The sequence below is a fragment of the Cervus canadensis genome, chromosome 3 (assembly GCF_019320065.1).
Source record: "Cervus canadensis isolate Bull #8, Minnesota chromosome 3, ASM1932006v1, whole genome shotgun sequence".
Classification (NCBI taxonomy): Eukaryota; Metazoa; Chordata; class Mammalia; order Artiodactyla; family Cervidae; genus Cervus; species Cervus canadensis.
In genome coordinates this window covers 72,889,472-72,903,538 of record NC_057388.1, presented here as the reverse complement: position 1 = coordinate 72,903,538, position 14,067 = coordinate 72,889,472, and the positions used below count along the sequence as shown (strand labels likewise).

The window sequence follows — 14,067 nt, the reverse complement described above, 5'->3', positions numbered from 1 at the left end:
TGAGTGACCGATCATGTGGCCAGAAATGCCCATCCTGAGCTGGGTGATGTCAGAGCTGCTAAGTCATCAGATCAGGCAGACGCCACAGCCATCCATCATAAGACGGAAGAAGGGCGTCTGCAATCAGGCTCAAGCAGGAGCAGGAGGCTCACACCCACCTCCTGTCACTACCACTCCTGCACAGATGCCCCCATGCCCCCCTCAGCTCACACAGATGGCCTTCCCTCTGTCTGGCTGCCGGAAGGGGGCAAAATCCACCCGCTTGGCCCACAGACAGGTCAGCTTGGCCTGTTGGTGCAAGCTGGAAACCGGCATTTGCCAGATAGCAGTCCCACTTAGGGGTGTGGCCGTGGAAGACAGAAATGGGGAGAAAGGCTCTCAAGAGTCAGAGTTTGGGGCAGGCACCCAGTGACTCCCCTTGTGAGGAGAGAGAAATGGCCCACAGGTGAAGGTACCCACAGACCATGGACAGGAGTGAACAGCTTAGCTGGAAGGAGCGAGATTAGAGGACTGGGGACAGGAATGGGGCGGGGAGGAGGAGTATAGAGAAATCCAGGTGCTCAGGAACAAGTCGGCAGAGTTCCAGCCTGTGAGAAGCCACCCACTAGAGAAGAGGCACGGCACAAGCCCGCGGAGGGCTGGCTGGCAGCTTCTCATGTCAGTAGCTTCTCGGCGTTACCACGATGCCACCACAAACCATTAACCATGGCGGCGGATGTGGAAGCTGTGTCTACGCCCCAAAGCATAAGCTCCGTCTTGCCAAGGCCAGCCTAGCTTTTGCTGTTGTCAAATGTATGACCTGCCAGTGTCAGAGACCAACCTTAAACCCCTGGGGTGACACAGTTCCTCCAGGGGACCAACCAGCCACAACCTGGTACAAGTTGATCACACAGAACCGTTCCACTCTAGAAGGGGCAACCACTCATCTGCTCTTCCAGGCACACATCTGCCTTTCCTACCTTCACTGTCTCAGCCAGTGCCAGTACCACCAACCAAGGGACCTCAAATCTACTGATCCGAGATCCCCCACAACACGACCGCAGAACAAGGACCTGCTTCATGGCAAAGGAGGCTTGGCAGTGAGCACACAATCAGGACGCACTAGTCCTCCCACCTAGCAGCTGCCCCCGATAGAGCAGTCAAACAACCTCCTGAAGGCACAGCTGAGCTGTCAGCTTGAAGATGCCCACCCCCAAGTAGAAGGGACCCGTGTCCTCCAGAGTGCAGTGTCCACTCTAACCGCCACTGGGTGATGCTGTGTCCCTAAAAGGTAAAATACATGGTCTGGGAACCAAGGGCTCTTCATCACTCCTCATGACTGATGGGAGGGGATTTGTTCTTTCTGTACCTGCAACCTGAGGTTTTGTGGGCCCAGGGGTCCTGGTTCTCAGAGGAGGGATGCTTCCACAAGAGATACAGGAAGAGCCCCACAGAATTTAAAGTTATGGCTGCAACCTGGTCAGCCCTGCTCCTGGGGTCAGTAGCCAGGCAGGACACCTACAGGAGCCAAGTCCCAGGAGCTGGGCTGGGTACAGTGAATGCACTGGGTCTAGGGCAGCCAGAGTGTGGTGGCAGATTTCAGGCTGTGAGGCTACAGTCAGGGCTGTCTTCTCAGGGTCTGGCTCTGCGCTGAGGTCATGGGAGGCTCTGTGCAGGGGAAGCCCCGCTGGAATTGCACTGATAATGGCTCACTCTGGACCCTGTAGGGAAAGTAAGCTGACTTACAAGGCGAGGATCTGGAGTGGGACAGCCAGCATAGGCAAGGGGAGTGGGGAGGACAGGAGAGCAGAAAGGCTGCTGGGGGCCAGCTGGCCACAGGAGAACACACAGCAACAATGTACTTTGCGAGACAGACAGGCGGCCTTGGGCCAAAGCTGAGAGCACCCACGTGAGTGGCTTGGTGAAGGGAGCTGGGCTGCCTGGAGACCACACTGCAGTAAGGACAGGCGTGGACGAGGGTCAGGGGGCCTGCCCAGAACAGAACCCCTGTCCTGTGTCCCCGCACCAGCTCTCTGACTCCAGAAGGCAGCTGATTCTAGTGCCTCAGGGAGCCAGCGCCTTGGGAACTCCAGTGGGTGCGCTGCCCCAGCAGAGCCCCCAGTCCTTCCTGGGAATCGTGTGTAGCGGAACTCATGGAGAAGAGTTCTCCTTTTGCTCTGATTGTAACACTGTAAGGCTGTGGGTCTGGAGTTTCTATGGCCACATCGTCCGGAGGGGAAGGCGACACCAGCCCCAGACAGAGGTGGACAGAGGGCCCTCAGCCACCCTTGGACCTCAGATCCTGCTCCCCTCCCTTCATCTCACCTCAGCACATGGAACTTGGTCCCATCAGCCAGTCCATCCCCTCTTTGCTTCCCCTGCTTCCATTGAGTTTGCATTGCTTATGGCCAGAGATCCTGACGAATCCCTGGACAATCATCTATCAGAGAAGCTGTCAACTGCACTCTTCAGGGTGGTAGCCACTGACTACATGTGGCTCTTGGTCACTTGACACGTGGCAAGTCCAAATTGGGAGAAGCTGTACGTGGAAAATACACATGGCTTTGGAAGGCAATATAAACCACAGCGTGTAAAATATTTCATTAACAATTTTTATGTGGATTGCATGTTTCACTGATAATACTCTGGATTTTTGTTTTGTTTATATACATATGTAATCTTTTGACCATGCTGCATAGTGTGGATGCTGCAGGATCTTAGTTCCCTGACTAGGGATCAAACCTGAGCCCTCAACAGTGTAGTGGAGTCCTAACCACTGGACCACCAGGGAAGTCCCAATAATATTCTGTTTGTGTGTGCTAGTCTCTCAGTCGTGTCTGACTCTTTGCGACCCCATGGACTGTAGCCCACCAAGCTCCTCTGTCCATGGAATTCTCCAGGCAAGAATACTGGGGTGGGTAGCCATTTCCTTCTCCAGGGGATCTTCCCAACCCAGGGATCAAACCCAGGTCTCCTGCATTGCAGGCAGATTCTTTACCATCTAAGCCACCAGGGAAGCCCTTAATATTCTGTTTATAGTGGGTTAAATAAAGCTTTATGAAAATTAATCTTCCTATTTCTTTTTACTTCTGTAACACAGCGGCTAGAAAACCCTGCATTTCCCCTGGACAGTGATGTGTGGAGTTGTGCCTGCATTAGAGAGAAGGCTAGCACCTTGAGAGTCACCTTCAGACACAAGCAGAACACTCAGCCGTGCACAAGGGAAAAAGCAGTCAACTCCTGTGTTGCTGTCCCTTCATCCTCACAGACAGGAAGTGCCAAGTCCAAGTGCCCATCCCCTAGGACAGTGATTCTCTCCAGCACTAGTGATTCTTTCCTGTCACCCACGGTGTCCCCTCCTGGACGTTCTCCCTGCCTCCAAGCCCTCACAGACATATCCTGTCTGGCTAGCTTCCTCCACAGGTCCCTATGCAGTATCCCTTCTTGCTGGCCTTCCTGGCCAACCCATCTGGAAAGGAACAGAAAGGAAGGCCAGGACTTATACCTCATCCCAAACTCTCTAAGATGCCCACAAGCCACCCTTCCTGGTCCTCAGTCCCTTCCTTCTACTGTTAGTGGACCCCTAGCCCCTCCCCTAGCCTGGTCCCTCCTGCCCTCCACTGGGCCATGCAGGACACTGGTACCAATTTCCAAATGCAAAGAAAATTTCAAGCTGTGACCTTGCATGGGTCTGGGTTTGGGAAGCCTCCTCTTTTGCCCTCCTCAGGGCTGCCCATGAGGGGAAATAGCTCTGTATGTTCTCTTTTATTTTATTTTGACTAAACGTGTCAGAATTTGATTAAGTGTGTGTGTATGTATGTTGGGATGGGGGAGGTGATGTACAGCTGAAAAGAAAAAGTCCTCGAAGCCAGTGAGCCAAAGTGTAAGGCAGGCAGGCAGGGCTGCGCTCATCACTGAGGTGGGGGTGGGGCAGCGTGGGAGGCAGAGCCACAGCCCCCAAGACATTCTAGCCCTTGGAATCTGTGAAACGTGACCTTACATGGCAAAAGGGACGTGGCAGATGTTTAAGAACCCTGAGATGGGGAGATGGTCCTGGATTATTTCATGGGCCCAATAATGTCATAAGCATCCTTATAAGCGGGAGGCAGGAATGTCAGAGAAGATGTAATGACAGACGCAGAGGCTGGAGGGAGCAGCTGCCAACTTTGAAGGTGGAAGAAGGGGCATGAGCCAAGGAATGCACATGGACTTCAGAAGCCAGAAAGACCAAGAACATGGACTCTCCTCTAGAACCTGCAGAGGAACTGGCTCTGCTGACACATTGATTCTAGCCCAGAAGACCCATTTCAGACTTCTGACCTCCAGAACCATCAGTTGATAAATTTGTTTTGTTTTAAACCACTATTTGTGATCATTTCTTACAGAAGCTATAAGAAACTCATGCAAAGAGGGGCCAGCATTTATATTTTTATCTCAACTGTGTGAATATGTGCTCAGTAGTGTATGACTTTTTGCAATCCCATGGACCATAGCCTGTCAGGCTCCCCTGTCCATGGGATTCTCCAGGCAAGAATAGTAGAGTGGGTTGCCATTTCCCACCACAGGGGTTCTTCCTGACCCAGTGACTGAACCCACATCTCTTAGTCTTCTGCATTGGCAGGTGGATTCTTTACCACTGCACCACCTGGGAATCCCTTTTAGCATTAATAAAAGTGTCCACATTAATAAATATAACTCTGGGCAATTGTGCTTCCCAGACATGCTGTGAGGGATGAGCAGTGTTGTGGGGTAGGAAGGGATCACCCTACCACATGTGTCCCCAGCTGGTACCCGCCTTTAAGAGGACTGCCAAGCCTCAGAGTCCCCCGGAGGAGGACTGTACACAGCAGCAGGAGATCACTGGTCCAGAGCATGGCAGAGAACCTGTGAGGCCTGGCATCCAGGCTGAATGGGTCCAGGCTTTCTTGGAAGTCCAGAGGTCTGGCTATATCTTGGCTCCGCACGTGCCCACCTGTGTGACCTTGGGCACAACCTCTGACGGCTCCCGATTCATCATAAGCAAATACAGGTAAAGAGATGCACCCCATCCCATGGAGCAGTTTGAACATAAACTGGCTGGACCACAAAAGGAGAAGACACGGCCACCAGCACCTGTTGGACCAAGACACCACATGTGGGCATGTGGACCTCACTGGACCCAGGGGTCTCAGAGAGAGGGTGCTGGCCACTCTCATGTCCCCCCTGACACATCTTTCCCTGCCTGAGGTCTCATGGTGACTTACGAGCGTTTGCTGTACCATGGGATGAGACGTGGGCCTGTGACAGACCTGGTCAAGCAGGTTCCAGGCAGGTGCCCTCTCTCAGGTATGGAGGTAGTAAATGTACACCCACAGAGGGAGCTGGATGACACAGGGGAGGGGCTGGCACCCAGCGCTGTAATGCTGCTCCTGTCCCATAATCTCCTCCTGGGCAGGCTAAGGTTCGGTCATTGGAAAGCCTGAGTCCTGCCTGATGGTATTTTTTTCACACTACTATTATAATTTCCAAGTGATTTGCTTCTATCAGTGATTATATGATTGTGTGTGTGTGTGTGAATAGGGAAACATTCACTATTTCTTTGTAATGGACTGAAATCACCGCAAAATAGTGGGCCCCTCGTGGGCTATTTTAAAAGACATCTATCACCATTCTCATTGACTTTTTCTTTACAAATGTATGCATTGGCTTTTTTCATAGTATGTTCAAGGGACCCCCTGCCTGCAGGTGAGCCTAAGGGGGTTACACGGGCCAGGGCCAGGGGAAGAAAGCAGCTGCTCTCCCCCAGCACACTGGTCTTGATGTTTCTCCCTGTGTGCATGGCCCTCAGCCCCATCAGCTGAAACAATGCTGCCCTGGAACCTCTGGAGGAAACAGGACCTTGGCTAGATCCAGGAGCCATGCAGGTCATATACATATATATTTGATGTACATGACACGAGTTTCATGTGAGCCTGTGGATGGGAAAATGATGTCCCAAGACATAGAGTGAGGATACTGTATCGTCTGGAAGAGGGTGTGTCACGGTGTGGCATCACCTTCCTTCTGCCTGTCTACTTGTGGGACTTCTCTGCCTTCTACTCAGTGGGAAGCTCTTCTGGAAAGGTCAGTGCTTGGTCACCCAGCATAAGGGGCTCCTCTACTCACCCCTTTGAGAGGCGCACACTTAGGGGCTCACACCCCCACAGTAGCCCTGGCAGGTCATAGTACAGGAGGGGAAACTGAGGTCTGGAGGGATTTCAAAGTTACCAAGTCCTCCCTGCTAGGAAAGGAAAGAGTGGGTTTGAACCCACAGCCTTGCCAGGCACAGGCTGGGGGCAGAGGGCAGTCCTTGGAGGTGGAGCCACCTCCTTCCCTGCTGGGTGCCCAGACTGGTTCTTCTTTTCTGGGAGTGCTAACCAAAGGAGTTCTTTATTTTCTCCCACCCCTCACCTCCCCTGGAGATGAAGGACAGATCTGCTGGGTCTTCATGGGCAGGAAGCACATTCACCCAGGTCTGTCCCCACTGTCCTGTGGGGGGTCAGCAGAGCTCCCCCCTGGGCAGGATGGCCAGCAGGAGTGGGCCCCCACGGGCCCTGCATGAAGGACCAAAGCCCGTGGGGAGCTAGCTCCACCACCCCTCAGCATTTATGTGGTTTGCCCAGGGCTTAGGGGTCTGCCAAGCTGTGGAGGGTCAGGGTCAACTGGAAGGTCAGCAGGCATCTATAGGCATTCGTTGGACAAAAGGCTGTGGTCCTGACTACATATCCCCAGGTAGGCTGTGCTAGGCCCCTTGGAGGGGTGGGAGCCAAGGAGCAGTGTAGTCAGTGTCCACGCTAGAGCAGTGAGCAGCGCCTTCCTTCACAGAGTTGGGTGGGTGTGGGGATGCTTCCTCCACCCAGAGCCCTGGTGCTCTCAGACAGCATAACTTCAAAAGCTCCTGGTTCCCCCAGTCTCCATCCGATCGCCCTCTGACCCCACCTCGCAGAAGTCTCCACACCCAGCCCATGTGGCACACGCTGCTATTAACCCATTTTACAGACCAGGCAAGTGAGGCCCAGAGCCGCCCAGATCTCACAAGGCCTCAAGGAAGCTGACTCCAGAGCCCAGGCAGGCTCTGCCCTCACCAGCAGCCGCCTTTGGGCTCATGAAGTCACTGCTGAAGAACAAATGTGCTCACTGAACCCAGGTCTCCATCACTCACCCCTGTGACTTCAGCAAGTCACTTGGCTTCTCTGCCTGCAGAGCCTTCTTTCTGTGACATTAGGGGCAGGACAGCTTCTGAGCAGAACAGCCAGTGCAGTTGAGCATCGGGCAGACCCGGCCGGTGGGGACCTGGGACCAAGGACCCATCACGGAGGCCCTTCCCCTCTTGCTTGGGTCCAGCACTGGGGGCGGATACTTGGAACACCCCTCCCCTGCCTGCCCCTGCCCCCGCCTGGGCAGGTGTCAGCTAAGAGAGCAAAGCAGAGATGGACTAAGATGCATGAGGAACATGGGAACGGGCTGGGGATCAAGAGTAGGGCAGGACGACTGCGGAGGGGCTGAGGAATTGGGGTCCAGGGGGTGCTAGCTGCCCACCTGGAAAGGTGGGCTCTCTGGTATGGCCAGCCCCCACATCTGGCCCCTCATCCCCCTTATCCCACAGGATTGCTCTGGCTCCAGGAACACCCTCCAACCTTCACGGCCTCTGTAGCCCCGCTCCTTCCAGTGCCCCTTCCCAGGTACCTCCCTGCAGTCTAGCTTATGGCTGGTGCAATTCCCGCTGATTCCAGCTACTGGCGGGACCCCCAGCATCCAGCTCAAGGAGCCTGTGGGAAGATTCAGAGCTGGAGCACCCTGACCCAGCCCAGCCCTCAGGAGGACAGCCAGGACCTCTGGCATCGATGGCTGGAGGTGGATGAGCCAGACTGGCCTTTTTAGGGGTCAGGGAGAGGCCTGGACCAGGAGCTCGACTCTCTTGGAAAGGAGGGTCCAAGACCAAAGAGAGGAAATGTAAATACTTGTCCAAAAAGCAAAGAAAGACACCCCCACCACCAAAAAAGCCATCATCTGAGTCAGGGGGAAGTGGTCCATTTTCTGGGGTAGAAGGTACATCTCTTTCTAGATATAAACCCCGCTTTTTAAGAAACATGCCAGATGGGTTTAAACCTCACTGAGAAAAGGGGAGGCTGGAGCTAGTGCTGTAGCTATATTTGAAACGTGAGTGGCTGCAGCAAGGGATTCCTTGGAGCAGAAGTAAACAAACAGAAATGGATCCTCACCAGGCACGTGTACTTACTGGAACTTAGTCCTATAAAACAGGCTTTTCCAAATAGTTCGATGGCCTGTACACAAACTGGTCGCCAGGAAACAGCTGCTGTTTCAGAAATAAAGGGATAGAATACATGGCACAAGAGAAGAGGTGGCAGCAGTCAGAGCTCCAGGGGCCTTGGCTGACGCCAAGCAGCATCCCCAGAGGCCCTCAGAGGCTGAGGAGGGAAGGGGCCTGGGAGAGGAGTGTGTGGGCCCAGGGACACCCTGGGGCTGAGTACAGCAGGGGTGCAGAGCAGGGGCCAAGGGGATTCCAGTCTTGGAGGGACCTGCGCAGGGGGTGATGTGGAAGGGAGGGGGTTTGGGGAGGAAAAGGGGGTCTCTTTTCACTGTGTGTCCAGCCAGAGAAAGAGAGAGAGAGAAAGAGAAACGAGACACATAGAGACAGTGAGAGACACACGGAGATGAAGAGACAGGAGGAGAGAGACAGAAAAACAGAGAGAAAGCGAGACAGAGGAAGAGACAGACAGACAGACACACACACACATACAGGAACTGTCCTTAGGATCAGTATCTATCTGAGACGGGAAGGGAGATGAAGGTGGAGGGGAGGGGCCAGGCCTGCTCCTCTGACACAGGACTGGGGGGGACGGGTATTCCAGATCCTTCCCGGGAGGGCCTCCCTTCATCACAACTCTCATCTCTCTTGCCTCAGGGTGGTTTCAGGGCAGCTCTGCAGAAACCGGGGGAGGAGGCCGAGAGCACTCTGTGCCTCTCTCTCTCTTCCTCTCTCTTCCTCTCTGTTCCTCTCTCTCTCAGCCCGTCTGCCCTCCGGTCCTGCTCTTGTCGGAGCAGGCATGGGCCTCGCCGGGTCCCTACTGCCTCTCACTGCTGGGTCCCCTTGGCCTGCTCCTGACCCCAGAAACCCCAGACGACAATGCCTCTCTGGAGCAGGGAGATGTTTGGAATTCTAATTCTGTTTCTGAGGCGCCTGGACCCTGGGGCCTGGGATGCAGGCGGCTTGCTCAGCTCTCCTGGAGCAGTCTCTGCCTCACAGTCTGCCAGCTCAGCCCCCCTGCGGGACCGCAGGGACAGCGTGTCACATGCTCAGAGCCAGCAGCTCCTGCTTGAGAGGGGCCCACGGCAGGCAGGCATGGCCCCAGCCCCCACTGCTGAATCCACACCTTACTGGGTCCCAAGAGCCCGGTCGCCCCGTGCTCAGGGTCTTATCACCACTCTGCTCGGGGGAGCCATCTGCTCCTCCCCACTCTGGCCCCTCTGCCAACACATCTGCTTGGGGGCCACCTGGAGCTTTGTGTCCTGAGCATCTGGCAGTAGTAGGGCCTCCAACCAGCTCAGGGGGCAGGGGCCCCAGATAGGCTGGGACAAGTTCTGCCGGGGAAACTGGGAGAGCATGCCTGCTGAGTGATGCACTCTCACCCCATCTCTGAGCCTTCTGCTTCAGCAGCACAGTGCCCAGGGCAGCTGTGGAGGCTGAATGAAGAGAGGTCCGCCTCCTCCCCAGCTCTCCCCCCACCCCAGTGCTATAGACTGAATCTGTGTTCCCCAAATCCATATGCCAAAGCCCTAACCCCCAGTGTATAGTATCAGGGTGTGGGGCCTTTGGGAAATGATCAGTTAGGTGAGGGCATGAGAGTGGAGTCCCCACAAGAGGAAGAGACCAACATGCTGTCTTACCTCTGCATCCCCCCTCCACTATGTGAAGACCCAGCAATAAAGAAGCAGTCTGCAAGCCAAGAAGTGAGCCCTCCCCAGAAGCTGACCATGCTGGTATCCTGATCTCAGACTTCCAGTCTTCAGAGCTGTGAGGAAGCAATGTCTGTTGGTTAAGTCACCTGGTCCATGGTATTTTATTTTGGCACCTGGGCAGACTAAAACACCTCCCCAGTTTTCCTCCTGAAAAGTGCTCCCCAAATCCACCACACACAGCTAACTAAATGGGCTATGGAGCCCCCATCCCTCCTGCCCACTAGCAGAGGGGCACAGATGAGAGAGGGTAAAGAATAGACCAGAAACTTCCAAGGGGGCTCCAAGAACCCAACCTGAGGCCACTCAGAAGTGGTGGCCATCAAGAGATAGAACTCTATAGCAACCTAAATGTCCACTGACAGATGACCAGGTAAAGAAGATGTGGTGTGTGTGTGCTCACTTGCTCAGTTCTGTCCTACTCTTTGCGACCCCATGGACTCTAGCCCGCCAGGCTCCTCTGTCCATGGACTTATCCTGGCAAGAATACTGGAGTGGGTTGCCATTTCCTCCTCCAGGGGATCTTCCTGACCCAGGGATCAAATCCGAGTCTCATTTGCAGGCAGATTCTTTATCACTGGGCCACCTGGGAAGCCCTAAAGAAGATGTGGTACATATATACACTGGAATACTACTCAGCCATTAAAAGATAAAAATAATGCCACTTTGTAGCAACAAGGATAGACCTAGAGATTATCACACTAAGTGAAGTAAGTCAAACAAAGACAAATACCGTATGATATCACTTATATGTGGAACCTAAAAAATAATACGAATGAACTAACTTACAAAACAAAAATAGACTCACTGGCATAGAAAACAAACATATGGTTACCAAAGAGGAAAAGAGAGGGAGGGAGGGGTAAATTAGGAACTGGGGATTAATAGATACACACTACTATATAAAAAATAGATAAAAACAAGGATCTACTGTATAGCATCAGAAACTATATTTAATATCTTGTAATAACCTATAATGGAAAAGAACATGAAAAAGGATATATATATATTCAGTCCATGGAATTCTCCAGGCCAGAATACTGGAATGGGTAGCCTTTCCCTTCTCCAGGGGATCCTCCCAACCCAGGGATTGAGCCCAGGACTCCCACATTGCAGGTGGGTTCTTTACCAGCTGAGTCACAAGGGAAGCCCACATATATATCTGACTCACTTTGCTGTATACCTGAACTAATACAAATCAAAAAATTCTTTTAAAAAAAGAAAAAGATATTTTTAACCTGTCTACAGATGATGGAACTATGGGGAAAAGATAGAGCTCCACGCCGAGGGAATGACTCACGGTATTGAGGTTCCACAGCCACAGGCTGGAGGTGGGGGGAAGCGGCATCACAGGAGCAGGCCTGCTCCCAAGGAGCTCTAGAAGAACCATGTATGAAGCTGCCATCCCCCCGGGAAAGTCACTAAAAATGGTATTGAGGCCACACAGTCCTGCAAACTTAGAGGATGACCCCAGGTGATCTGAGATGTCAGCATAGGCAAGAGGCACCAGGGAAACAGAAAGAACAAAATCAGCCACACTTGAGGCCCCTCCAATGCAACCAGAACACTCTCTTTCTGGGAGCCTGTAGTGGATACAGCCCCAGCCAACCTGCTGAGGACAATTTTGAAATTGCTCACTGCTCCAGGCCAAATGGCTAGTGGTGAGGATGGCATTTGCCAGGGGCACAGGGCTGGACCTGGGCAGGCCTGGCAGCAAGACCTCAGACCCTCAGGAGGGCCCTGAAACCAAGCTGAAGCTTCCCTGCTCCCAGACAAGAGGTGGGCCCTCTGGGCAGCCGGGACAGACAGGAGGGGTGTGCGCATCGCCAGCAGCCCCTACCTCCCTTGTCTGGCCCTGGCAGCCTGCTGACTGGCGCTGTAAGGGCAGCCAGCACAGGCCTGAGACAAGTGAACAAATCAGCAGTACTTGGGCCCTCTTTGGAAATTCGGCATTTTGCTCATCAGAATTTTTTGCATTAATTTTTGATTCTTTAGAATTTGCATTAAAATATTTATCTTGACGATTGATGTTTCTGGTGCCCCTTTAAAGAATGGGCCAGAGGAGGGGCCTCCCTCTCCTCTTGACCCTGACAAGGCTGTTGGTGACCCCCATCCCCCCAGTACTCTGGAGCCAACCAGCACCCCACGCATGTGGAACAGAAACAGTTCACCATGGGAAGCACTGTATCCCCGGGACAAACAAGAAGGCGGCATGGGCCAGCCCCTGTCTGATGTGGTGGGCTCCCCCACAGCAGGCCACAGGCCCCACCTCTCACTGCCACCGTGCCAGCTCTCTGCTTGTGCCAAAGACCCCCTCTCCCTTCTCTCCAGCTGCCCCCCTCCATGGCCCCTCCGCATAGGATTTCTCATCCAAACTCCGGCCAGAGCCCCGGTGACCAGCAGATGCGGGCTTCCTGTTGCCTGCAGCTTGTGGGCGCCCCGACCCGGGCTGGTTGTTTTTCTCCTAACATCATTAGCCCTGCCAGGAGCAGAACCAGGCCAGTGTTTATGCTGACCTCGTCATTTCACAGAAGAAGGAGAAGGAAAGACATGTGAGGGGGAAACCATGCCAAAGGGACTGGATCTGGGCCCTCTCCCCCATCTCCCCCACCCTGCCTGGCTGAGGGGAGCAGGCAGGCGCTCCCCTCCGCCCTGTCACCAGTTCTGGCTCCTTTCCTCATTGCTTGGGGCACAGAGCTGGCTCACAGGATGTCTGGATTTTTCTTTGTTTTGGAAAAAGTAACTGCTCTCCACTTCTTACCAGGAGCAACAGTTCTTGGGCTTAAGTGATTCTGGAGGGGAGGTGTGGGCATCTGAGAGCTCTCACGATGTCTGCTGAGTCTTGCCTCATGGCTAAGTAGTTGGTTCTGCCACTAAGATCCCACATCCTCCCACCCCCCTCCCCAGCTGGGGTTTTAAATTCCCCAGACCCTCCACCCAGCAGGGGTCACTTCCCAGGCCTCCTGGCAGCAATGACTTCCAGGTCACAGGGCTGGACTCTAGAGCAGCAGGTAGAGGACTCAGCGTGCCCAGCCAAGCCAGTGCCCCACAATTCACTCCCAGCAGATTGTCCCTAAAGCGCCTGCGCATACACTCGGCTACGGAGGCACAAACACTCGGTCAAGTTAAACAAGCCACGGAATGCAAGAACATGGAAGAAACTCTTCTAGAAAACTGACTGTGGCAGAGAGCTACCTTTTCCTTCTTGGCGATCTCCATCCTGGCTCTGTCATCCAGCATTTGTGCCGCAGCCAGCCCAGGGGAGCTGGGACCCCTCAGCGTTCCTCGACAGGCTTCCAAGGCAGAAATATCCCTGGACTTCTCCCAACCAAGGGTCACGGCTGGCCCAGGTGTCTGGTTGAGTATGGTCCACCTTCTGGCTGGTTTCTGGCTTGATGTTCAATCACAGAGTTTCCTCCTTTTCATTGCTCTCCAGTTTTCTCTCCTGGGTCACAGTCGGGACCTTTCCCCACTGAGGCCTCGTCAGGCTAGGTATGGTCGGGGGAGGGCCATTGCTGGGCTCCCAGGGCTGGTCAGCTTTCTCTTTGGGCTGTGCTGAGCTGTGACGGTGTGGTGCTCTCTAAACAGACTCAGCAGAAAAGGTCCTCCTTCCTCCCGTGTCTGGGGGACAGCCTTTGAGTCATGAGGCTGCAGACTGTGCGTCTCTCACACACCAACCTGCTTCCCTGAGGCTCCGTCACCGCCCAACACTTCCTGCTCCGACCAGGTGTGGAGTGGGGAATTCTCCTGCCAGGGCTTTCTGCACTCCTGTGAGGGCCCACGCTGCCATGGCAACCAGGAGCAGGCCTCTGTGCTCACGCCCTCCGGCCTCTGCAGGGCTGACCATCCTGTCATTAGAGCTGCCATGCAGAAAACTGGGGCTGATGGCAAAAGGCCTCCATCTTGACATCACCATAGCGACAGCCTGATCGTCTTATCACTGTAGGCTTTGCCACCTGTCCAGTTCCCAGGGGAGACTCAGAGGGTCTTCCAAACTCAAGTCCTAAGGGGGAGAGGCCCCTGGGGTTCTGGGAACCAGAGGAGAGGGGACGGGTGTCTTAGCCACTGGCATGGCCACACGTGCTCAGACCA

General features: G+C 54.1%; 1 protein-coding gene across 1 annotated transcript in view; it reads right to left on the bottom strand.

Moving 5' to 3' along the window:
- Positions 1-13,786, bottom strand: part of GCK (glucokinase) — a 36,431-nt gene extending 22,645 nt beyond the window's left edge. Inside the window, exon 1 of the mRNA XM_043463480.1 lies at positions 13,171-13,786. Coding sequence (XP_043319415.1) covers positions 13,171-13,215 — 45 coding nt within the window. The 5' untranslated portion in view covers positions 13,216-13,786. The remainder of the gene's footprint in view (positions 1-13,170) is intronic.
- Positions 13,787-14,067: the final 281 nt, after the last annotated feature.